General features: G+C 39.5%; 1 protein-coding gene across 5 annotated transcripts in view; it reads right to left on the bottom strand.

Annotated features, from left to right (window-relative positions):
* The window catches only part of LOC127656889 (SPARC-related modular calcium-binding protein 1-like), a 119,005-nt gene that overhangs the window by 45,971 nt on the left and 46,506 nt on the right, over positions 1-26,528 (bottom strand). For 2 of the 5 annotated variants that reach the window (XM_052145416.1, XM_052145417.1), the window contains exons 6-10: positions 26,125-26,172; positions 20,550-20,639; positions 20,328-20,408; positions 10,716-10,908; positions 2,354-2,436 (exon numbers count right to left, since the gene is read on the bottom strand). In XM_052145416.1, coding sequence (XP_052001376.1) covers positions 2,354-2,436; positions 10,716-10,908; positions 20,328-20,408; positions 20,550-20,639; positions 26,125-26,172 — 495 coding nt within the window. The remainder of the gene's footprint in view (positions 1-2,353; positions 2,437-10,715; positions 10,909-20,327; positions 20,409-20,549; positions 20,640-26,124; positions 26,173-26,528) is intronic. The other 3 variants (XM_052145418.1, XM_052145419.1, XM_052145420.1) reach the window with 3 other exon arrangements.

Genomic DNA, 26,528 nt, shown 5'->3' with positions numbered 1-26,528 from the left:
CTGATCTAAATTCCTCATAAATGTGCCTGGTAGGCTTGCAAAACCCGAAACTGCAATGTGCTAAGCCGAAACTGCCTGAGCTGAAGGAATGACTTGTTTAACAAGGACGACGTCACCATGCACGGCTTTGAGGGACGAGTACACATTGATTTCCATGTGGTCTCCGTAGAATGAGAGAGATAGGAAGCCAGCATCTCTTCCATTGCCGGGACTGAAGTATATCCGTGGTCGGAAGCTCGACACACATTCCAAGGCCGATTGATTTGTAATCCTGGCCGAGTAAGATTGATCCCAGGACTTCGAAATCTCACGATGGAAGACCGTGGGAAAAAAGGGGGTGGCCTACTAGGCATAGATGCGCACTGGCCCACTAAAAAACAGTCGTCTAAGATCTATTTACGATCCTCCGACTGCGTTTCATTTGGCCAGTCCAGGTACAAATTGTACACTGCACATGTAAAAACCTCCAGCAACCAAGTTCCCGAAGGTCTGGAAATCCAACCATTCGGAAGCAAGGCTTCAGCCTAGCCGCCCGCAAAATCTTCATAAACCAACACCACCATAGACATGGCGTCCTCATCCTCAGCACCGAAGGAAATCGCTGTGTGGTCCTCAGGGCTAGGATGCAAGTGCCTGCATGTAAATTTCATGGGAGAACGTCAAGCCGAATCTGGGGAGAGTGACAGAGAGAACCGCAGGTCGGCCTGCTGCTCAGCTCCCATCTCCTCGGCGTGCATGCCAGCCTCCCATGGGTCAAATGGCAAGCACGCGGCTTGAGGCAAGCCTTTTGTGGACCATTCTGACGTTCATTAAATCACACTGCGGACAATCCGAACCCTCCAATACAGCCTCCCTGTGGCGAAATCCCAGACATGTTTCAAACAGGTCGCTAGTACAACATGGGCCAGACAAGATCGTGCACTGAGGAACAGAAAAAATGTGCCTCGATGGTGCAAAAGCTAGCGCCATTATGGAGCCCATGACGTAGCTCCCTAGGGGTGTCGATTAAGTGCCATCAGCCAATAAATTGCCGTGATTGTATAAGGGCTTCAGACCACGTGACACTCAGATGGTGTTCCATTGCGAATACACAGCTCGAGTTCCTACGAAAGGGAACCACCTTTAAATACTAACATGTGGTAAGCAATTAATTATGTTTGTAACCATTTGTCAAACATTGTTAGGAAGCACAAAAAGAAACTGAAAATTAATTCTGTTGTTTTTGTAAGCAACATAATTAAGGCAAATTGAAATATAACAACTTATGAGCAGTTGTTACTGCACATATGTAATAATGTACATATTAGCTACAGTCAGTATTTCATGTATATTCAGGAGGGCTGGGAGGGTTACTTTCAAAAAGTAGTCCACATCAAATGACAGAATACATGCTGCAAAATGTAATTTGTAACATATTTCCATTAGATTACTCTAGGTCAGTAAAGTAATATAAATACTTTGGATTACTTCTTCAGCACTGGTATATTTTTTTTCACTTTTTTGGCAAAAAATAAAAAAATAAAAACTGCCACTAAAATAAGACAATATACACATGTTAAAAATACATTATCTGAAAAACAAAAAACTAAATATCTTTTGCAGAGTTGCTAAACAAGATAAAGCAAAGTGATCTATTTTGAAAAAAAATCAATAAATACAAAAATCACCATCAAGATTGAGACTTTTGCTGTAATATATAAAACAAATTTATCTAAAGTGGATTTTATTGATAAAAAAATAAATAATCGTGCCTGGTAACAGGCATGTAAAATGGCTTGAGAAAGCATTTTAGCTTAGCATAAAGCTAAATGTTTACATTATAATTTACACAAGGTGCTTAAAGAGTTTCACTGCTGTTCAAACGCTCATAAGATCACATCATGTATATGTATAAATGTTTTCCAACTGAATAGACTAAATCAGGGATGCAAACTACTCACTTTTCAGCTAAAATCACCTTCTCTGAAACAAATTTTCCCGAATTCTTTGGTAAAATGTTCTAAATTGTTCTTATTAAACTCACATAAAAAGAAATACTTTATGCTTAAACACTTAAAAAAGCTTTCAATACAATTAAAGCTTTAAATACAACAAACAAATAAACTGAAATCTGAAACACCTGCTATGATTATGAAGTAATCTATTCAATAATAAAAATACTTTTTTAATGTAACTGTATTATGATTACAGTTACTAATATTTTGTATTTGATATACATAATCCCATACATGTATTCCGTTACTGTCCAACCCTGTGTATATTATATTTTACACATTTATGAAATATGACAAAAGTGACAAAGACTAGGAGAGAGATAATGTTAGAGTTAGTCCATTGTATTCATTCTGCTGACCTGTCAGATCTCTGTCTCTGAAGGGATCCTCCAATTCTGAGACTCGAGAACGAGCTGCACTGTTGCATTCTGGTATCTTATACCTAATGGAGAAAAAACATATAGAGTATGGGGTTGGTTGGTGTGGATAGGTAGAGAAAAAGAGAGCTCTGAAATCCAGTACTTCTTATTAAAGTCAGGAATTCACTGTAAATATTTGCAAAACATGTCCTGTCTCTGATAATACAGCCATTCTAGGCTCACGTTGCCAGACTTTGGACTTGCGGCCTAAAGTCTGGTCCTTGCAGCTTATACAGACCAAGAAACTCACACCAGACAGGAAGAAACCTTCTGACTGATATACAGTGAGCTACAATAGTTCCCTATCTGTCACTCACTTGATGTTGTGTCGATTTAGTGACACTAGGGGTCACTCTTGGGAGCCTGAGACACTTTTATGTCTCATTCTTTTACATCACACTTTTATCTTTTATAAAAGGCCAATGGGAATTGGCAAGCGGTATTTGCATGCCAATCCCCCGAACATATAGGTATAAAGGAGGGCCGTGCATACGCTCATTGGGGTATGATTTCAGATTTTCTCTTTGGAGCCGAGCGGTCGCTATTTCTTTGAGAAATAAGCAAGCTGAAGTTCCACAGCTTCCATTCACCTCTCCTGGATCCTTATGCCGCATTACAGCAGCATTCTCCCCTCTCTGCACGGGTGCACTGCAGAGATTGCCCCTGGGCGCTTCAGCAGATCTACGAAGAATATATTCTAAAAGAGTATTTTCCAACTGAAAGAGTATATTCTAAAAGAGTATATTCTAAAAGAGCGGCACACATCAGAACGTCTTTTTAAAGACGCGTCTTTTTAAAGATGCCTTTCCAGTTGTGTGTTATTCCTGGTTGCGGTCGATATCTCTCGCCTTCAGAGTCTCCAGTCTTCCACAGTGAGACATCTTTCGTGGATGCGTCATGTCCACATTGCGAGGACATGACCATGGCAACTTTGCGGTCGTGGCTCAGTTTCGTAAGAAAGCAAGCCACCTGCCTTGGTCCTTCAACCCACGGGTATGAGGCCAGCGCGGCCAGCACTGGAGGCGATTTGGGGTCACAATGTGAACACCTCCGCCTGTTAAAACCCATGGACCTCCCATTCCCCAGCAAGCTTGTTTTCTACGGTTAGGCTTTCTGATGAGAGCGCCAGCTCGTCTTAGTGCGAGGCCGACCTCTTGTTCGGTGCCCGCGAAGGTGATGAGCATTGGAGACCGGGCTCATCCAGTCTGATGCGAAAGCCTCGGCTGGGCTTCCCCCTTCAGATGAGGTCGCCCAGTCACATGCTGACGCGGAAATGACGGACTTGCTTTCCCAGGCAGCCGCGAGCGTCGGGCTAGAATGGTACCCTCCGCTCTCCCCTTGAACCCTCGCTGCTTGACAATTGGTACTGGGCCCGCGGCACTGCTCACAGCCACGCCTGCCCCAGTTCCTTTCTTTCTGTAGTGCTTGAGGAGTTGACAAGATTGTTGAAGACACCTTTTACTGCGCGGCCCCATGCTCAAATAGCTGTGGTACCGGATGGGCCGTGGAGACGAAACACTTCCTTCCCCCTCTCCCCGACCGATCCGCTGGTGAGTATCAGGAGTCAGGTAAGTGCCTCGATGTCTCTCGATCGAGATTGTCCCCTTGGTCCCCCTTGCCAGGAGCTTGGACGTGTGGTTTGCATTCTCCAACCTGTCATGATGACGGACCCGGACCGTCCGACTCAGCCACATGATTCAGTTTGCCATGCGTCCGCCCAGGTTCAGCGGCGTCCACTTCCCCTCGGTGAAGGGTGAGAACGTCGCTACCTTGCGTGCGGAAATCGCTACCCTCACACAGAAAAGTGTGATACAGCCTGTCCCTCTGGCCGAGATGAAGAACGGGGTTTACAGGCCCTACTTCATTGTACCAAAGAAAGTTGGTAAGTTGCGGCCAATCTCTAACCTGTGAGCATTGAACTAGGACTTACACAGACTCCCGTTCAAGATGCTGACACAAGAGCGCATTCTAGCGAGCGTCCGACATCAAGATTGGTTTGCGGCGGTAGACCTGAAGGACGTGTACATCTACGTCTCGATTCCACCTCGACGCAGACCCTTCCTGCCGTTTGCATTCGGAGGTCAAGCGTACCAGTACAAGGTCCTACTTTTCGACCTGTCCCTGCTCACTCACGTGTTCATGAAGGTCGCAGAGGCAGCCCTTGCCCTGTTAAGGGAAGTGGGAATTCGCATTCTCAACTACCTCGATGACTGGCTAATCCTAGCTCACTCTCGGATGTGTTTTGTGCGTACAAGGACCTGGTGCTCATGCACCTCAGCCGACTAGTGCTTCGGGTCAACTGGGAAAAGATCAAGCTCCTCCTGGTTCAGAGCATCTTTTTTCTCGGCTTGGAGTTGAACTCAGTCTCGATGACCGCACGCCACATGAATGAGCGTGCACAGTCGGTGCTGACCTGTTTGAAGGCATTCAGACTGAAAGCAGCGATTTCACTGAAACTATTTCAGAGGCTGGCTTACTCAGCATATGGGTTGATGCATATGAGACCGCTTCAGCACTGGCTCCAGGCTCAAGTCCAGAGATGAGCATGGCACCGTGGGACATTTTGCATGGTCATCACGCCACTCTTCCGCCTCTTCAGCCCTTGGACCGACCTCTATGGGTAGGTGTTCACCTAAAGCAGGTCACCAGGCACGTCATGGTTACATGACGGGCTGGGGCACTGTATCCAATGGGCACGCAGCCACCGGTTACTGGTCGGGCCTGCGGTTACGTTGGCACATCAACTGCCTCGAGTTCTGCTCACCCTGCATGGCTCCGGCCATTGATCAAGGGCAAGCATGTGTTGGTTCGGACAAACAACGCGGCAACGCTGGCATATACCAACAGTCAGCAAGGTTTACCCTCCCATTGTATTTCAAAACTCGCCCGCCGTCTTCTCCTCTGGAGTCAGCAGCACCTCAAGTCGCTGCGAGCCACTCACATCCCGGGCGACCTCAACACTACAGCGGACGTGCAATCATGATAGGTTACCCACAAGGGAGAGTGGAGACTCCACCCTCAGGTCGTCCAGCTGATCTGGATTTGATATGGGCAGGTACAGGTAGACCTGTTTGCCTCCCCAGAATCTTCCCACTGCCCGCTTTGGTACACCCTGACCGAGGCACACCTCGGTATAGACTTGCTGGCACACAGCTGACCTCCTGGACTACGCAAATTTGCATTTCCCCCAGTGAGCCTGCTTGCACAGACCCTGTGCAAGGTCAGGGAGGACGGGGAGCAGGTCCTCCTAGTAGCATCCTACTGGCCCACCCAGACTTGATGCTCCTCGGGTCAGCCACTCAAATTCCCCTAAGGAAGCACCTTCTTTCTCAGGGACGGGGCACCATCTGGCATCCGTGACCAGACCTCTGGAACCTCCATGTCTGGATGCAGAAGACCTCAGTGTCCTACCACCTGCCGTAGTAGACACGATCACTCAGGTGAGGGCCCTCTGTAATACGAGGTACCGGTATGCCTTGAAGTGGCGTCTGTTCGCTAAGTGGTGTTCTTTCCAGAACACGAATACACCCAGAGGTACGCAGTCGGCTCTGTGATTTCCTTTTTGCAGGAGAAGTTGGAGGGATGACTGTTCCCCTCAACCTTGAAGGTGTACGTAGCCGCTAGAGTGGCACACCATGACACAGTGGGCGTTAAGTCCTTAGGAAAACACAAACTGATCATCTGCCCGTCTCGCACCGCCAATCCACGTAACACAGTACAGCTAGTTGTAGCATTTTTGTAGGTGACCCCTAGTGTCAATACATCAACACAACGTTGAGGGGTGACAGATAGGGAAAATCCTGGTTACTTCAGTAACCTTCGTTCCCTGATGGAGGGAATGAGACATTGTGTCTCTCCTGCCACAATGTTGAACTACCCGCTGAAATGGCCGGGACCGTATTCTCGGCTCCTCAGCACAAAACCTGAATGATTGGTATTCACGCCCCTCCTTTATTCCGTATGTTAGGGGGAGTGGTCTGCAAATACCACTCGCCGATTCACATTGGCCTTTTATAAAAGATCCGAAGGTGTCTCGGGCCCCCAAGAGTGATCCCTAGTGTCACTACATTGACACATCGTCTCGTTCCCTCCATCAGGGAACAGAGGTTACGGAAGTAACCAGGATGCTAATTTTTTATCTGTGCCATTTAGGGTTGGGTTTATCTGGAATAGATTATACTACAATAATAAACTGAAACAGACAACTCATTAAAATAATAAAGGGTCAGTCTTGGCAAATGGTTGGACAGAAAATACAGTAAAATAGTGTGTTAATTTTGTGATAAATTCTGTCTGTTGAAAAGTCACAAGTACAGACACTGCTCATGAATATATCATCTCTGAACATCTATACGAAATTTGATGGCAACTCTGGCAAATTTAGGCAAATCCAATTACTTATTACTCAACAAAGCAATAATTTATTTTCATGTGGACTGGAAAGAAAGAAAGTAAGAATTAATATTGACCGCTCTGACTTCTGTTGTGAGTAGCAACAGCCAATTAGAATTGAAACGTTGATATCAGCCATCCAAAAAAAAAAAAAGAAAAAGAATAATGATGTATACAGTGGATATAAGAAGTCTACACACCCCTGTTAAAATGCCAGGTTCTTGTGATGTAAAAGAATGAGACAAAGATAAATAATGTCAGAATTTTTTCCACCTTTAATATGACCTATAACTTGAACAATTCAATTGAAAAACAAACTGAAATCTTTGAGAAAAAAAAATTAAAATAAAAACTAACAAAAATAACCTGGTTGCATAAGTGTGCACACCCTTAAACTAATACTTTGTTGAAGCACCTTTTGTTATTACAACACTCAGTCTATTAGCATGCCACATCTTGACATGGCAATATTTGCCCACTCTTCTTTGCAAAAGCGTTCCAAATCTGTCAGATTGCGAGGACATCTCCTGTGCACAGCCCTCTTCAGATCACCCCGCAGATGTTCAATTGGATTCAGGTCTGGGCTCTGGCTGGGCCATTCCAAAACGTTAATCTTCTTCTGGTGATGCCATGCTTTTGTGGATTTGGATGTGTGCTTTGGGTCATTGTCCTGCTGAATGGTGAACTTCATCTTCATCTTCAGCTTTCTAAAGGACACCTGAAGGTTTTTATGCCAAAATTGCCTGGTATTTGGAACTGTTCATAATTCCCTCCACCCTGACTAGGGCCCCGGTTCCAGCTGAAGAAAAACAGCCCCAAAGCATGATGCTGCCACCACCATGCTTCACTGTGGGTATGGTGTTCTTTGGGTGATGTGCAGTGTTGTTTTTGCGCCAAACATACCTTTTTGGAATTATGGCCAAAAAGTTCAACCTTGGTTTCATCAGACCATAACACATGTTCCCACATGCTTTTGGGAGACATGATGTTTGTTTTTGCAAACTTCAGCCGGGCTTGGATGTTTTTCTTTGTAAGAAAAGGCTTCCGTCTTGCCACCCTACCCCATAGCCCATTCATATGAAGAATATGGGAGGTTGTTGTCACATGTAGCACACAGCCAGTACTTGCCAGAAATTCCTGCAGTTCCTTTAATGTTGCTGTAGGCCTCTTGGAAGCCTCCCTGACCAGTTTTCTTCTCGTCTTTTCATCAATTTTGGAGGGACGTCCAGTTCTTGGTAATGTCTCTGTTGTGCCATATTTTCTCCACTTGATGTTGACTGTCTTCACTGTGTTCCATGGTATATCTAATGCCTTGGAAATTCTATTGTACCCTTCTCCTGACTGATATCTTTCAACAATGAGATCCCTCTGATGCTTTGGAAGCTCTTTGCGGACCATGGCTTTTGCTCTGAGATACAACTAAGAAAATGTCAGGAAAATCCTACTAGAACATCTGAACTTTATTTGTGATTAATCAGAGTCACATTAAATGATGGCAGGTGTGTAATGACTTCTATTTAACATGAGTTTGAATGTGATTGGTTAATTCTGAACACAACCACATCCCCAGTTATAAGGGGTGTGCACACTTATGCAACCAGGTAAGGTTTTTCATTTTCATTTTCCCCCCACGAAGATTTCAGTCTGTTTTTCAATTGAATTGTTCACATTATAGGGCACATTAAAAGTGGAAAAGTTCTGACATGATTTATCTTTGTCTCATTCTTTTACATCACAAAAACCTGCCATTTTAACAGGGGTGTGTAGACTTTTTATATCCACTGTATATACCATCTCGGATAATCATTGAAGGTTTTCTCTTGTTTGCCAAGTTTGGCTTCTTGTCCTAGTATACAAAGTGGACCTATTTCAGTCTTTATTTGTTTCTTTCTTTTTTTTTCATGTAATGTTGTCTATTTATGCCTTTGTACTGTATGAACTTAAGTTATAGATAAATAATATATATATATATATATATATATATATATATATATATATATATATATATATTTATTTATTGATATATAAATAATAATAATAAAAAACTCCCAAAATTTGAATTAAAACTGAGCAGAACCCACTTCTGCTGATGGTTTGCATTTAAAAATTTAAGAGTGTTTCATATTTGATCAATTCCGCTGGTTTTACATGAAAACTGAACTCGAAATTAAGCGAGACAGGCATAAGAATGAATGAATGCATTGTAGCCTCACACTAGAACAACATGAAATCTAGGATTTAACAGACACATCCAGAAGATCTCTCCAAAGGATCAACTGACTCAGCATGGGGTAGATGCAGGGTGTGCTAATGTCTAAATCCAAATTGCAAACTTCTTTCAGCAAAAACACTGCAGGAACCAGTTGGCTAAACCGTCTCAACATTTCCAGGACAAAATTGGCAAAGGAGAGTGATTTACACATACAGAGCACATCTTGTGAAGTGGAAAATAAATCAGGGCTCGTAACGGGAAGAAACACATCAGGACATGTTACTCTCTCAATTCTGAGTCCTTTCTAAACAAAATTCAGCACTTCAAGCTATGCTCATGGAAAAATAAAGACTTCGAGGTTTGGACCAAAACCTGATTGTCATAACATAATCCAAACTAAACGAATCAGTCACAATGGATTGTATTTCTGATCATTGCCATATATAAACCATCTAGAGATGATTAGGGCATGCAAGCTTGTCTAGAAACATGTTGTATAATGTGGTTACAGTGCAAATAATAATGTGTTGACTCAGAGGCAATTACAAACATTACTACTGACAGAATGACTAAATTATTATTAAGAAGAGAGGGCAAATTTACTTAACAGTCACTCCCCTTTTTTGCAGGTTTTTGCTCAAAATCATATCTTACTCACTCAACGAAAATCAATTTTTGCCAGGCACTAAATGAACAGAAATAGTGCTGTGTCATGAATATTTAAACTAAAGAAATATTCTAGGTTTGATACAAGTTAAGCTCAATTGACAGTATTTGTAGCAAAATGTAACCACAAAATTTTTTTAAATAAAAATAAAAATGTACTCATCCCTCATTTTCTTTTAAAAAAGACCAAACTTATGTTACAGTGAGGCACTTACATTGGAAGTGAATTGGGCCAATTTTTTGATGATTTATAGGAAGTAATGTGAAGTTTATAATTTTATAAAAGCACTTTTATTAATTTGTTTTTTAAAACTCTTATTATTTAAAGCTGTTTAAATCTCAATTTTTACAGTAGTTTTAAGGTTTTAGGGTTTGCTCACATTACATCATCATGACAACGAAGTTGTAAAATTGGATAGAACTTTACACAGAAAGGCCAGTAAGTGATTTTATCTCACTGAAAGCATGTTAACATGCATATTGCTTATGTCTTGTGGCTATACTTTTGAAACAGTGAGTTTTTTATCATTTACAGATTGGCTCCATTTACGTCCATTTTAAGTGACTCACTGTAAACCAGATTTTTGCTTAATTTTATTTTTTTTCCAGAAAGTTTGTGTGGTACTCAATATTATGACACAAATGCTGTCGATAACTTGCATTTAACCCAGAATATTTCTTTAAGTCACTCACTGTCCTTCTTTTCAGGGCAAACAAGTCACCTTATAATCTAAATTAGGCTTATTAAAGATTGTGTTTTATTTTAAAACAGATTAATATTTGTCTGGCAGCAGAAGTTCATTATAACCAAACATCCAGACACATGTTGTGGTTGAGCGTACGTTCAACATTTTAAAAAGCTGTTTAAGAATGCCTGAATCAGTGGTTGAGCGATGCTGTACAGTTCCGGTAAATCAAAACCTCAAATATTTCCTTCCTTCAAAACCTAGCACTCAGTATCAACCCAAAAGGTCTTGTGGAATAGTGCCATGTACATTGTGATCAGTTTTAAGTGAAGGGATTCAGTCTTACCTAGCGGAGGTTCCAGGTATGGGTCGCCCAGTGTCCACCAGCACACACCAGCAGTAACCAGTGGATTGGTGGCACTGGACTGGCTTGTAAAGACCAAGCAGGCCACAGTCAGGGATAAAGATGGCCTCCCGTGGGTTCTGCCGGGCCTCATCCAGAGCACTCTGCCTCTCCTGGTCACAAGAGGGAACTTTCTCTAAAACCATGAGAAACACACTCAATACACAGAAATATCTCAAAAAGGTAGTGCACTTCAAATGTACACTGCCTGGCCAAAAAAAAAAGTTGCATTCTCTAATATTTAGTTGGAACACCTTTAGCTTTGATTATGGCTTGAAATTCGTCACGATGGATGTCTTGTGGTGGATGAGATCCCGCATGGACTGATGAACCCCGGCAGCAGAACTAAGAGGCTAAGTGTCATTATTCTCTCTGGATACTATCAGGAGATGGCGAAGTATTTGAACACATTTTTTGCCCATTTCATGGATTGCACGGCCGACTGCTACTGCTAAGAGACACTGACTGCTACTCGATTTTTCGATAGCAGCATGGATGCTGCTCTTTTCAGACAGCTGTTGGATCTGCACATGACGGTTTTGCGGTCCAAATGTACGCATTGTTTTAAGGAGTGTCTGTTTGAATTCACCGGCTCTGTTTGGACTTTTTTTGGATGCTTTTGTTTGTGAAAGTGATGGAAAAAGGACTTTGTGTGTCCTTCTATGAACTGAGGTAAGCAAACGCTTCCCTCCTGCACGTTCGTGTCTTATGCGAGAACCTGGGTTTCTTAATGGTGCCTTTAAGAGGACTGTGGTCTTCCAGCCATCCAAAGCCTGATAACGTGTTTACTAATGAAGTGGAGGGTGAGCCCTGATTCAGTGGACAAAACGGGCCATTCATATGATCATGTCGCTCCCTTGTCTTTAAACTTTATCAAGTCAAGTTCGCTATTCACCAATCCTCGATCACTCAAAATTATAGTGTCTCCCTCTGTGAATCACATTGTGAAATGAGTGTTGAGCATTCTCAACTAAAATCTCACATTTGAACTGGTCCCAAAGAAAGATGACAACCTGCATCCCATTCTGGATTTGAGACAATTAAATTTCACTCTAATGAAATGTCATTTCAGGATGTTGACGCAAAAACAAATATTGTCACAAATATGGCCGGGGGACTAGTTTAGTTACAATAGATTTGAAGGACGCTTATTTTCACATAACTTATTTTCATGTGGCAAAGCATACCAGATTTACCCTATCCTAAAGTGATGAGCGTGTCAGGGAAAGAAGGGAAGAGCATGAAGCGAAGCACCCGTCATGCATAGTGCCCCCTGTACAATCCTCTGGTGGCAGTGTTATGATCTGGGGTTGCTTCTTTTGGTCAGGTCTAGGATCAGCAATATTATGCGGCAATGCAATTATGTCAGCTGAGTACTTGAATGTTCTGAATTAATAGGTTATCCCATCAATGGATTTGTTCTTCCCTGACAGCACAGGATATTTAGGATGACAATGTCAAGATTCATTGGGTTCAAATTTTGATAGAGTGGTTCAAGAAGCATAAAGGCGGTCAAACTAAATATCACAGTATGCAACTCATAAGAGCCATTTGTTTGAGAACTGCAGTACATTGAATGCCTCAAAACAAGGCTCAATACAAGTGGGCAGAAAAAATGTGCATTCAAGCACCATTATTGGAACCAAAAGTCATGAAAATGTGATTCAGATCTTTTTTTTTTAAGAACCAGTTCTTGGTTTCCAAACCTAATATTAAGATATTTTTCAGTACAAATCCTTGCGCCATAGGCTTTCATTGTAATGCAAAACTGCAAAACTTTAATTGTTTTAAAAACTAAGTACCAAAGGAATTTTCTTTTCCCACACCATACTGTACTGAACCTTGTTTTGAGGCATTAATCTAATCCAGCAGACACCTGTGTCAAAGTTGTATTTTTACATTTTGTTAACAAGCCAGTCAATTCAGCCAGTGGACAGTGCATTTGAATGGTCTTTATGTAATCATACAATATTAATTGGACACAACTTCCTAATGAAAACCTAATCTAATAAAGTATTAAAACAAAAAAATCAAAATACTTTCAAGAGGCATATTCACCCATTTCCTGAATGGCTGATCTTTCAAGAATTCTACCTATTTGTATTTATTAACACATACGAGAGATGTTCTTTTGAATGTTTTAACGCCTTGTCTCATAAATCTCTATTTGTGTTTAAATCCATTTAGCACATTGCCACTAATGTGTCGGGCCAACTATAACAGCACTGCATGTTGAGCCTAATCTAGTGAGGTGGTGAAGAGTTTTTTATAAATCCAGATTCATGTTCTTCTTAATCAGATGTTTACAGAACATAATGCCACAAAAAGAACCACTGTTCACTGCTGAAACTTAAGCTGTTAAACTGTGCATAAGCTATACAAAACTTCTTACTCGCCAAAGTCTCCTTGCTGACTTTATTTCTTGATTTCTAAAGGGGAGTTCACTTGAGTTTGTCATACGAGAAAGTCATACGAGTTTGAGATGGTATAAGGGTGAGTAAATGATGAGAGAATTATAATTTTTGGGTAAATTCCTTTTACCACTAGGCCATGGCTCCAACCCCAGAACCATACTTTGGAGTGAAAAAAGCTTTAATAGCCCAATTAATTGCTACCGTAGTATAAAATCTCTGTCCAAGAGAGGCAGGGAATTGAGGGAGGACAAGATCTATGAAGACAGCAGTGAGAGAGACCAGCTCAGCCCAGTTAGAGGGTTCATCTGAGCCTCCAAATGAAAAGCATGAGCTACATCCTCCTGCAGTGTAACCAAATCCTGTTGTTTTTGCTTTTGTCTTCATTACAAAGACTTCTGGTAAGGGGACTGCCAGCGTTGGTGTGATCGGGCACAAGGCCAGGGGTATTTTAAATGGGACATTACTAGGAGGATGAGGGAGATGGCTGTGACTTAGTCATCATAGCATTGATCTGTCCTCTTTTCCACAGAGGGCCAATCATCTGTACTCAAGTGTTTGTGGTACTGAAGTGTTCACGGCAGAATCCATGACTCCTTCACTTTCCACCAAATTCCTTCATATCTTAATTATTTAGCACAGTTTATTATAGTGAGGGTATACTGGTGCTAAGCAGCTAGGACTCACAAAATATTTTTTTCTCTTCTGCATAGTAGAGTGACTTTAATATGTTCAACACAATTTGTTTTAAGGACAAATGAGTCAGGTTCTGTTTAAACAAACATATACAAGTGAGAGTACAGCCAAGGTGAGCGCTCATTGATTCTTAGAATACTTTGCTGTGGTTCTCTCTCAGTGTTTACAGGCTGGTATTGATTAGTTTATGAGAGGTATGATGTAGGTAAACTCTGCTGATTTCCTCGCTATCACGGCTGAAAATCTGAGCCGTATGCTCTTCATCGTGCCAAGATCTGGCCAAACAAAATAGCTGGAAACTCTGAAGTGCTCTGACTTATCAGTCTCCTGTAAACACAACGTTCTTCTCTCTCTTTTTTGCTCTTGTTCACTTACTATTTCTCCCTCTCTATTTCTCTCTTCTCTACATCTCTCTCTATGCTTATGCTATCCCTCCAATTGTTTTCAGCTGTGGGGTAGTCACTCCGCTCTTGGATCAATGCATTCTGCACACATAAATTAACGGAAGAGGGTGTGATCTTGAGTGTACCATGTTCTCTTCAAGTATTAATATGAAACACAGAGGTTAAGAAAAGGTTTGTAGAGACACATCATCATTATAATAGTAAAGATATATGGAGTCAGACCTAACCAGTGTTGGGTAAGTTACTAAAACAAAAAGAATAGATTAGAATAGAATATAAACTTTTATCTGTACATGGTTTATACAGTGCAACATTAATTACTTTAGGACTGTGTGTTAGGTAACCTTTCAGCTGTTGGAAAGAAGCTACTCTTTAATCTGGTTTTGGTTGGTAGTATCTAAGGCGTCAGCCTGTGGGAAGATGCTGAAAAATGTTATGTGCTGGATGGGATGGGTCCTAAATGATCTTCTTAGCACATGTATTGGTGAGCTGAATGTAGAGAGGTTCCAGCCAAGGCAGATCTAAACCAAAACCTTTGAGGCCCTGGAGATAATGCGTTTAATTTTTTCTTTGTTAGGGTGCTTGAGCTACAGTACCATACCAGACACTGATGATTGAAAAACTGTGTCGAAACAGGCTAGAAGATGCTGGGCCCTACTTTAAGAGTGTTAAGTCTTAAGTGCAGCGCTATGCGATAAGTTATATGTGCAAATCAGTGGGAATGGTCATGATTTCTGATTAGTAACACCTTATGGCAAGGTTGTATATGTTAGCATATGCACATGTTACATGTGTTACATTCTAAATTAGGTATCATGAACTGAATTTTTTTTTGTTTATGCATTTGTTCATCTTCATACATGTTAATTCTTAATACTGTTACATCAATTTATTTTAAAGGGGTCATGACATGAGAAACCAAATTTGCCTTGATCTTTTGGTATATAAGAGGTCTTTGTATCATTAAAACGTCCTGCAAGTTTAATATTTTAAGACGTCCTCCCCATTCTAAACGAATCATTTATTTAATCAAACTCAAAATACAGCTCGTTCTGGATTCATGGTTAGAAGTGACGTGTCGGTTAGAAGTGACGTAACAGCGTTTGCATATGACCGCCTCCAGCGCAAGACAACTACGCTCATTTCAGTATCGCCGTGCGCTTCACAAGTGTTCAGTCGATGGACAGCGAGCTCTGACAGAGACTACTTGTGCACAGGAAAATTACGATGCCACACAGATGTGCTGTTCCTGGCTGTGGTCAAACAAAACCTCTGAATAAGCTGCCGAAAGATCCAGACGTCAGGGAAAAATGGATGCAGTTTATTTTTTGCGGACGTTCCAGTCACGGCAGTGTTAACTTAAGCGTTTGTTCTGTACATTTTAAGGATGACTGTTTTGAGAACAAATCTCAATATGATGCTGGCTTTGCCAGAAAACTGTTGCTCAAAGATAAGTCCGTGCCGACTATTCTGGGAACAACGACGACGCAAACTGTAAGTAATCTATTTTAAACTTTAAACTACTTTTTAAAGCGCAATTTCATTCATTATGAATAATCACAGTGTTTTTACTTAGTTTACTTGCATATTGTTCTGGCTGGGGGCGTCAATAATTGATACATAGGCACTGACGTTAGCCAATCATAACAGTGGGCGTTAACACTGAAGTCTTAAATGGAAAACGCCCCCAAAACAGACTGTTTGAATCAGAGGATGAGAAACAGGGTGGGAAAAGGTCATAAATCACTAGATTTTAAAAGTTTTTCTTAAAAAAAAATATATTAATACTATAATTGCACCTAAGGGAACATAATAATACAATAAAAAAAACCATGTCATGACCCCTTTAATATTAAATGTGTATTAGTAAATGTTGAAATGTTCATAAGTCAAGATTTAAAAATGCAGAAAAGGTATTGTTCATTCTTAGTTTATGTTAACTATTGTGTAATGTGTTACCAATAAATTGAATAAAAAGCAAATATACAACATTTCCAGTCCTCGAATCTGATTGGATGAGGAACATTGCATGAGCACTGATGGTCTGACACCATCAGCACTCCAACACTTCACTGTGTGTGTATCACTCCACTCCACTGTGTTCATGCTGTTCTAAACTAAAGTGTAAGAGCAGTGCAGATCTGTTAAGAGTTATGGTTTGTCTTTTTTTTTTACATTATATATGTTAGCCAGCAGGTGGTGGCAAAAGATCATTTTTGAGTGTAATATGAGCCAGTTAGGTGACGAGAAGTGAATCCACATCAGCCGTTTAAATACAACAGCTCTTTGTGATCACTTAATACACTTACTACACTACATTACTAAAGCTAAGAAATAGCTTTAAACGGCTTTGAATGAACAACTTCAGCATTATGGCTCATCACAGCTGAGAGACACAACAGACTGATTAATTACACTATGGGTGCTGTTTAAAATGGTGGAGGACATTGCGGTTTCTATAGTGATCGACTTTTGCGCACCGGCAAATGCGAAATAGGGAGATATACCCCCCGCTTGGACGCTATTTTTCCATTGATACGCTGACCTTCTGAAAGCTGACAGTATCTCTGCTTGGGTGTGGCAACAGGTGATCGCACATGCTCCGTCTCTCTCTCTCTCTCACTCAAACACACACACACATGCACACACACATCCATCCTTGTTTATCCAATAACTTGTTTGAAACAGCACAAGCCGTGATACTATTTCTGAAGTGACATTCATCAGGCTTGGACGCATCATTTGGTTTGAACCAGCAATGGCAATGGCAAACTGTCATTTGTGCACCTTTTGTGTCCCATTGACTTACTACTGTTATAATTAGCAGGATACTGAATGTAGTCCAATTATTTAGTAAGATTTAACTCACTTTAATATGGGTCATATACTGTAGATAATCAGAAATCTTGAAAGTTCAGATAATTTTCCAGTAACTTTTTCAAATCCAAATATTAGATTTCCTAAACTTCCAGCCATAAATGGCACAATAATCTGAGAATGGGCCTAATATGGCAATTAATTACCATGACACTGTAAAACACCATAAAAACTCAACTTGGATGAGTATGTTTACTGTTATAACTACACGAGTTGATGCGTGAAAGATCTAACTGATGCATACCACCCACAATGCACTGAGGGATGGAGACTAATAGGGCCTTTCACCAAGATTTACTTTAGCAGCAAAAGCAACATCTCAGTTTTTCAATTTACCACAGACCCCACACGTGCTTCCGTGAGCACGAACAGCAGAGCCCAATGCCAACTCTGTCACTCCTTCACCAAAAGCACCATTGTAGTCTCCACAGTGATCACTGTTGATGGACTGTCCTTGATGAACAGTGCTGATGTCTAACAGATGCTAATTGGACACAGAAGGAGGCTCTGAAGTGTTCCAAGATTTGTCAGAGTAGATATACACCCTGTTTGTTCAAGGTAAGTGCTTTATTCAACACAGAAAGCACTTTGATAGAATTTTGTTCACATGAATTTTGTCTATGGTGGAATAAATAGCTTCAGCTTTCATTGTTCATGCCAATCAGTTATAAGCATGTTTTGTGGTTGTTGGTACAGCATATTCCATGACAGGCAGAAATGAACAAGTAGAGATTTTGCTATATAATTTATAGTATGGTAGATATATTTGCATGATTATTAATGGATATGACTGCTTTGCATTATTTACAAGCAAGAGCAATGCAAAAACAAGGAGTAATGCGAAAATACTGAGCCGGAATGTCAAGCAACTTTGCAACTTAAGACCAGCTGAAGCAAGCATTCATTTCTATGCTGGTCCAGGTTTGTTTATGTTTGGTGCTGTCTAGCATGGATCAACATAGCAATGCTGTTCACTATCAAAAACATTGGTCACTCTTTTTGGTGAAGCTGGTTGACAAAGAAAGTTTTGATGGTTAAGCTAGTTAAGAAACCTGGTGAGGACACGTGCACACAAGCATCCCATGCAAGGCAGCTCAAAACAAATTCAAAACTGCTTACGGTCTTTTCAACAGTAACAGGTGTTTTGAATGTGGCTCATCCAATCAGATTTATGGTTTGAAACTACCCACTTACTGTACATTAGTTTTACTATTTTGATTATTTTGTTTTTAACACAAGTGTTATATAACGTGAAACAGTTTTTTTTTTATTGCACTCTTGCCAGACTTATAACTTATTCTTTACAAAATAATCTTTTGGTTTGCATCCATCAAGTTCCAAATAAATGAGAACATAATCAAATAAAATATAGTACCTTTGATCTGTAATGTATTCAATTTACTGGATTATCTAAAATAATATTTGTTACATATCTAAATGATATCAGCCCAAACATTAAATTTAGCAGCCCCTTAAAGTACACCCCCCCCCCCCCCCGCCCCAACCGCACAAATCTCCAGATTGTACTGCCCCTCCTCAACCAAAAAGGATTTCACTGAGCATGCCCAGAGGCTGCTCGTATCATGTGAAAGAAATTGAAAAGGAGACACAGAAAGCTAAACAAATTACACAGTGGAGAGTCTACAAAAACAGAGAAAGAGGGGCGCCATAATTCTAATGGTGTTAGGTTTCTTGGCCCTAAACATGCAGAATATTGAATCTAAAACTGGAACAGAATTGTTGCACAATCAAGTGCGCTTGAATGCAAAGATTGGATGAAGAAATGATGATGCTTTAAAATATATCTGTATTATTGTGTAGGCTAGCCAGAAGACTTTATTGTGTCAGAACAAAACTCTTTTTGAAAGTGTGTGTTTTTGGAATATGGCTGCTTTAAGAAAGAATTTAACTGAATGGAATATAGCATATCCGTAATAAATCAAATAAGATATTAACCATGAAGTAATTAGCTAGGCATGTCTGTAGTGAAATTGACAACATGGAAACAAATGACTATGTTCAGGCATGAAGCTCTGAATGGTGCAAGCCATTCAGATAGGTAGGTTCTTTGAACATTTTATCTGTAAGACAATCAGCTCGCTCGCATTTCAAAGCATTTATCCATTGCCTGTTACATTGCCTTCTTGTTATGACCATTGTGCCTGTCTTTTTGATTACCGATTATTGGATTATTGTTTTGCTTTGTATGCCTGGTTGGACTTATTACATGTCACTACTACTTTGCCTACTTCATCGACTACGTCTCTGTCTTGTGTTTTGGATTTGTCTTCTGTGTTTATTAATCTTACTGTATTTGGATTCTTCCTATGTCTCTATGTCGAGTCCCTCAAATATGTAAGCTGGTTTCAATGCAGCACGCTGTAAAAGTTTTATCTGAAATCCTCCACCTCACCAGCTCCACCTGTCTAGATCTGCTTCATGGGGATTGCATTTATGTCCAATTGTGCAGCAGCAGCCGCATATCCACATGCTTAACTCAGTATATCTGTGTATGTTCTAGCAGTAGCAAGTATCCATACTTGCGCTGCAGTAGCAGCCCAGCAGATCTAGTCCACCAAGACCAATATCCTATCAATATCATACACACATTAACATGCTTAATCATACTCAGAGTTATCATGACAAATCTAATTTGATATTTACTTGTCTCAAAATGAAAAGAATAGTTTACAACCCCAAAATAATGTATTTCCAGACCCATTTGACCTATTTTATTCATGAAACACAAAATAGGATAATATTTAAAAGCAACATAAAAGCAGTCCATATGATTTCTGTTCCGTATTCCAGTACTTCTAAGCCATAGAATTGATTTGTGACTAATAAACTGTATATAAGTCATTATTTGATTGTGTCAAGCCAGATTTGATGTCAGTGGTGTAAAAAGTAATTGGTTTGCCAAGTATGCAGAATGCATGAAGTTTGAATATGAGGAAGGGAAGGGGCTACTCCTTTAAAATTACAGATTACAACTGAATGCAAACTGATATTAAAATATGTAACCAGAAAAAAAGCAAGACAGACAGACAGACAGACAGACAGACAGACAGACAGACAGATAGATAGATAGATAGATAGATAGATAGATAGATAGATTGATAGATTGATTGATTGATTGATTGATTGACAGACAGACTGATTCTCACCTGGCTTCCTACTATTTGAATTGTTCTGTTTGTTCTCTTTGTATACCAGCTGCTTAATCCACAATGTCGGGGCTGTAATCTCTGTGACCAAAACGCAAGATCAAAATCAACATAAAAAATGAACATCATGTTTGCTATAATCAAAATTAAGCCATATAAATAATTGCAGGACAAAGTTTAATATTATTGTGCTGCTGATTTTTACATGAGCTGAAGACTTACCCTCACCTTCTGGGACGACATGTGTCTCCATGGTAGGTGTGGGCTTGGAACCATCATCTGGATTGAGGGTGAGAAAGAAACGGAAAGAGACTACCATTATTGAGGTTAATACAATCTACTCTCCACAACTGTTGAATGATTGGGATTTGCACATGGCCCGGCCAAGAGCACAGAAAACAAAGTGGTTGAGAGATAGAGGGGTACACAGAGGGAAAACACAGGTAAGAAAACATAGAGATAAACATCAGTACTTATCCACTCATACTCACAGTCACATGCCACAAAAAATAAATATGTTTTTACATATGGATAGTGTCTAGATAGGGAGTAATTTAATTGTGTATATAAATGACAATATTACATTATTTACATTAATCCACTCAGTCAAAGATGTCATGATTGTTGAGAAATTCAAAACTCCTACAGTACTTACCCACATATGCTCTATTGCATTGCTGATTTTCTTGTGGCCAACATCAGGAAACTCCAGGGCCTTGCAGTGAAAAGGCCAAGGCCACACTGCTAAAGCCACAATCAGGTGGCAGTGGAAACCAGGTCAAAGAATACAAGTATTTCACTGAGCTCACATATGGTCTTTTACATGCATGAGTAATTTGGAACAGTACCGGTAATGTCAGAGGTGTAGTGGTAAAAAAAGAGGTGGGTAAACTATAAATTCTGGTGGACCACGACGTGGTCACCCGGTAAGGTGGGCCACTGCCTACCGGTGTATGTGTATCCTGATGACATCGCTATAGGCTATCATTTGATGGTACTACCAAGGGTATCACTGGTTGTTCCCTCATCATAGGTCACACAATCACTATTCAATTCATACATTAATCTAAGTTCTTGTTAAAGAGACCCAAGAAGGAATAATATGGTTGAAACCTATAAAGTTTACTAAATGACAAAACAGAGAGAACAAAAATATTTAAGAGAGATAGAGAGGGAGGCTTATATCCAGGGCTTCCAATGCAATGCAACTTGTACATAATGATTAGGGATTTGGGATTATTTTCATAGTCGATTAATCTGTTGAATATTTTCTCGATTAATCAATTAGTTGTTTGGTCTATAATATGTCAAAACTATGTGGATCAGTGTTTCCCAAAAGCAGGAGGATGACGTCCTCAAATGTCTCGTTTTGTCCACAACTCAAAGATATTCAGTTTACTGTCACAGAGGAAAGAAGACACTAGAACATATTCACATTTAACAAGCTGGAATCAAAGAATTTTTTACTTTTGTCTTAAAAAATGACTCAGCCCGACTAATTGATTATCAAAATATTTTAGATAGTAAAATAGTGCAGATTAAAGACAGAAGAATGAATCTGGTGCCACATATTTTAATTTTAAGAAAACTCCGTTTCTGTAATTAACAGAAGACAATATAAGTTCCATTTTGAACACAAAATAATATACAGTGTTACATGAATCTAATTATCTATTAATCTAACCAAATTAACCTCAAAAACATGAAGTTTAGTACTGTTTTCCGAGCTCACTCACTTTGGGATTGTAGCCGAGGCCGTTTGCTGGCCTCAGGAGGTGGAGGACTGCTGTTTTGACGGCGCTTAAAAAATTGCCGGATATCCATTTTTACATGAGACGTTTGGGCTAGTGAGTGACGGATGAATCTTGATGCAGTCTGCTGCTTCCTGCTGATTGGTCAACACTGACAGTAATGCAGCCAGGGTTTCCCATACGTTCATTTATTTGTGGCGGCCCGCCACAATATCAACGCTGACCGCCACACATTGATTTTCGATTTATTTTTTATTTTTTACTAAGCCTATTTAAAATCGTATTTGATTGCAGAGAGCCGTAGCGCATTCGCGCAGCACTAGGCTACCTCTCGCTCGTCCCTCTCTCTCTCTCTCTCACTCGTAGGCTACCTCTCGCGCTCTCTCTCCGTCATGGAACACCGCTGCATAAATCTGTCCAACACAGCACTGTCAGTTATTACTTATTAGCCAGCATGCAAGGAGCCTAGCTAATAAGGAGAGCTAAGTTATTGTTAGAATACAGCTGGATTTTTGAGGTCAGCACGCTGTATATAGCTGGTAGTAGTCAATATCAATGCACGCGCATGGGAAACACTGGCAGCAGGGCATTATGAAAGACTTCGTCTTAGGTTTAACAACCTATGAAACTAATAATGAACAATATGAAACTAAAACGACATAAGCTTAATTTAAAATGGCTTAGGAACTATCTATTTAGAGGTGGATATACGCAATTTAGAGGTGGATAAACCCACTTTGGAGGTGGGTAAACGCTATTTCCAAATTTTGGGAGGTGCGTAAACGGCGTTTACGTGCGTTTAGCCTCCACTACATCCCTGTGTAATGTGATATATTCACTTACATGGGTTGATGGTAGTTTTCACCTGTAAAAGGGTTTTAATTGACCCAGGACCTCATTCCACCTCCTTTACAGCATCTATTTTTTGCAGCTGTACCCCACCTTTTTAGTATTCCTCAACCTTTTTCTTATGAACATGTCATAATAATAATAATAATAAATCTAACTGCTTAATCACCAAAGGTGTATTAGTGATAGGGATGGCCCGAAGCCGAATACCTTATTCGAAAAGGCACGAATAACGACTTCAAAGTGAATAACGGATTAATCCAAATAATATAACAAATATTTGTATGACTGATTATCCAAAAAGCACAAGGATAAAGCGACATTTTAAATAAAACATCTAAAATTACAACGAATGTATGAATCTGTGCAGCCAATATTTCTAATGTGTAAACCTTATGAAAATGCGCAAGTTGTGATTTCAGATCGGATGGGCGTGATCTTAACTCCGTTTGCGGTCTTATAATTGTGCACGGCTGGAGCTTGTTAAGTGTAACATTAACTAAGATACGACATCAAGTACACTTTCCACTTCTTGAAATGTCTGTTAATGTATCACACGATTCACATGTGCTTCTCATGTATTTATTTATAGCCTAAACCTGGATAGATGTTAAATTCCTGACCTGAAGTGATTTAACGTCAAATCTCGTCCTTCCGTCCCTTAAAGATGACCACATTTCTATTCACATCATTTAGAATGCTCCATAAAGTTAGAAATGCTCCATAAAGGTTTAAATGCTCCATAGAGTATTCATCGATTAGGAATATTCCTCCTTATGTAAAACAAAGGAACTAAAACATGCTCCATCTTTTTTCTTCTTCTTCTTTAAACTGTGCTAAATTTGAAAATGTTAAATGTTCTTGAACTCTGGTAAGGCACTACATACATTTAACATTATTATTATTATTATTATTTAACTAAATAATGGTGTCCTGTCGGAAAAAAATCCTGGTAGATTTACATGACTTTCACCGGTTTGTTGGCTATATTGGTTTAATTTAAATGTATTGAATGTTTGAATTTGTATGTATTATTCACTGCAAAATGTGTGTTTGACATTTCACATTTTGCTTGGCACCTCTTGCCTCCAGAATTTTTTTTTTATAAATGGACAGACAAATTATGTTTCATGTAGATATTAATATCTGAAATACCAGGAGAAACCTCAACATATTCCACAGTTAATGTAGCCTACAAATTCAGCTTCATCTGGTAAGAAAAAATTATAATAATAATTGTAGAATAATAATAATAATTATTATTATTATTAGATTATTATTATCATTAGGCTATTATTATGAAAAGGCATACACAAAGGTATATTTTATTAATAGAAACTATAAATGTAAGATAAATGTAAACCAAAAATAATGACTTCACTGCACACCCCTAGTTAGTGACCCAAGATTTGTAAAAGTGCTGCAGTATACCATAATTGAATATAATTTGCACTTCCATCAATCATATTTTAATGATTATTTTATATCTATATAAGTTTACAATCACATGATATCTACTTATTTGTTTATTACAAGACAAATTACTGCATTATTCATACAAATTACTACTGTATCATGTTGATTTTCTGCAACACATGAACAATATGTTATGCTTTTTGCCATGGTACATCTATTTAGACTCAACAAGTGCCTAAGATTACGTATTGCTCAAAATGTATTTGACAGCCAGTTCAATTCTCAGTGAGCATAACTCATAATTACATATGCATTTTCTCATTCATTTATTAAGTCTAAATCTGATTTATGGAACTGCAACTATAGTGTGACATTATTACATATCTCAGGTCACAAATGACCCAAACTTTTAGTAATTAAGCTATTTTATTTCTGAATTGTTTTATTTTTTTTGTATTTTATTTTATTGTTACAACATACATGAGAAAGGATGAGCAGTAATTTAAAGGTTGGGGCATAACTCCAAACATGCATGAGGTAGAGGGGGTGGAATGAGGTCCCAGGTCACTAAAGACCCAAGGTATGCATTTAATGGTTGAAGCACTGTGAATTGTATAGTTAAATCGGTCTGTATTTTGTGAATTTTGTGACTTTAATGAATATTATGTTCACTAAAATTACTTAGCTAGCCTCTGCTAGCCTGCAAAAGCTTGATTGCAGTTTCCTATTTCAACAGTAGCTTGATGGATCTCGCTTCAGGATTGTGGGAACCACAATTTTGCTGCAGAGATTTTAAATATTAGTTTTACTTCTTGAAGCATACAGTTCAGTTCTGTATATTGCTGATGTAGGCCATTAACATACAGTTGCATATGAGCACTGTTCACCTGCAGGTGACAAAAACATCTGTTGCACACTGGTGCCGAAGAGGTGAAATAAGATCAGAAAAAAAACAGCCATAGCCAAACCGCATACACACTCTATACTGCAAACCCTAAAATACCACCTCACATTCCCAGAACTCCCTTCTCCCACCACTGTTGGACAAACCTTTGCGCACTCTTGAATCCCTATACACCACCCCCGAGGCCTGTAAATGACAATCTGGATTTCCTGAGTTAGGGGCCACAGAAATAGGTGCCTGCCATTGCTGCTGCTAACATCTATATTAGCTGTTTGAGATTTCACTGCTGTAACAGAGAGCAGTGGGGCATTGGCATAGCCCAGCCTTTGATCTGAACTAAGTCCTTACACTGGCTGTTAAATGGATGAACTGGAATAGGGTTTCATACTTTACGGTCCTTGGAGAAACCTAAGTCTGAAGTTAAAGCTGGACACAAAGTTGAGTCAGAGTCAAACCAATGAACATGTCAGATGATAGATACTATAGATGACAGACAGACAGACAGACAGATAGATAGACACACACACACACAACCACATGTTTGCTGAGCTATATAAATGGGGACATTACATAGACTTCTATTGTTTTTATGTAAAGCTAATTATAACTACTTTAATATAACCCTAATTCTAATCCTAAACGTAATCCTAACAGAAAACATTTTGCATTATTATAATTAAAAAATAATAAATAAATCATTATTTAATTAACCCATGGATTGTTTTTCCAAATGAGGACATATGGTTTAGTCTGATTGGACAAATGGTTTTGTCTGATTTAGCTCTCTTTTGGGTAAATTTGTCCCTAAACTATAGCTAAGAACACACACACACACACACACACACACACACACCACGCACAATTCTGTGAAACTCACCTTTTCTGCCAGAGCTAGGAGGTCCTGGTGTTTTATCTGTTACTGGCCCTTTAAAGAGAGAGCAGAATGTTTTCCCAAATTCATTCATTCACATACTTTAGAGAAAAAAAACAAGTAATCAGTTCAAGAAAAACAAAAACAATTAAAATACTCCAAACATGAGAATCAGTATGTTATCACTAGGCCTAAACAACAAGACCACTCCTGATTTTTATTATCATTGATGAAAATTGTTATAATCTAGAAATTATTTTTATTATTTTCTTTTTGTTAATGGCAAAAAAACAAATGGGGAAAATATTTCAATAGCAATATAATGAATCCTAAGTTCCTCCATGGAACACAAAAGTAGATATTTTAGAGAATGTCAAACCTGCTATTACATGCATGTGTCATCTATCTCT

This window comes from Xyrauchen texanus, chromosome 16 (assembly GCF_025860055.1).
Source record: "Xyrauchen texanus isolate HMW12.3.18 chromosome 16, RBS_HiC_50CHRs, whole genome shotgun sequence".
Lineage (NCBI taxonomy): Eukaryota > Metazoa > Chordata > Actinopteri > Cypriniformes > Catostomidae > Xyrauchen > Xyrauchen texanus.
This window is presented reverse-complemented; position numbering and strand designations above follow the sequence as displayed.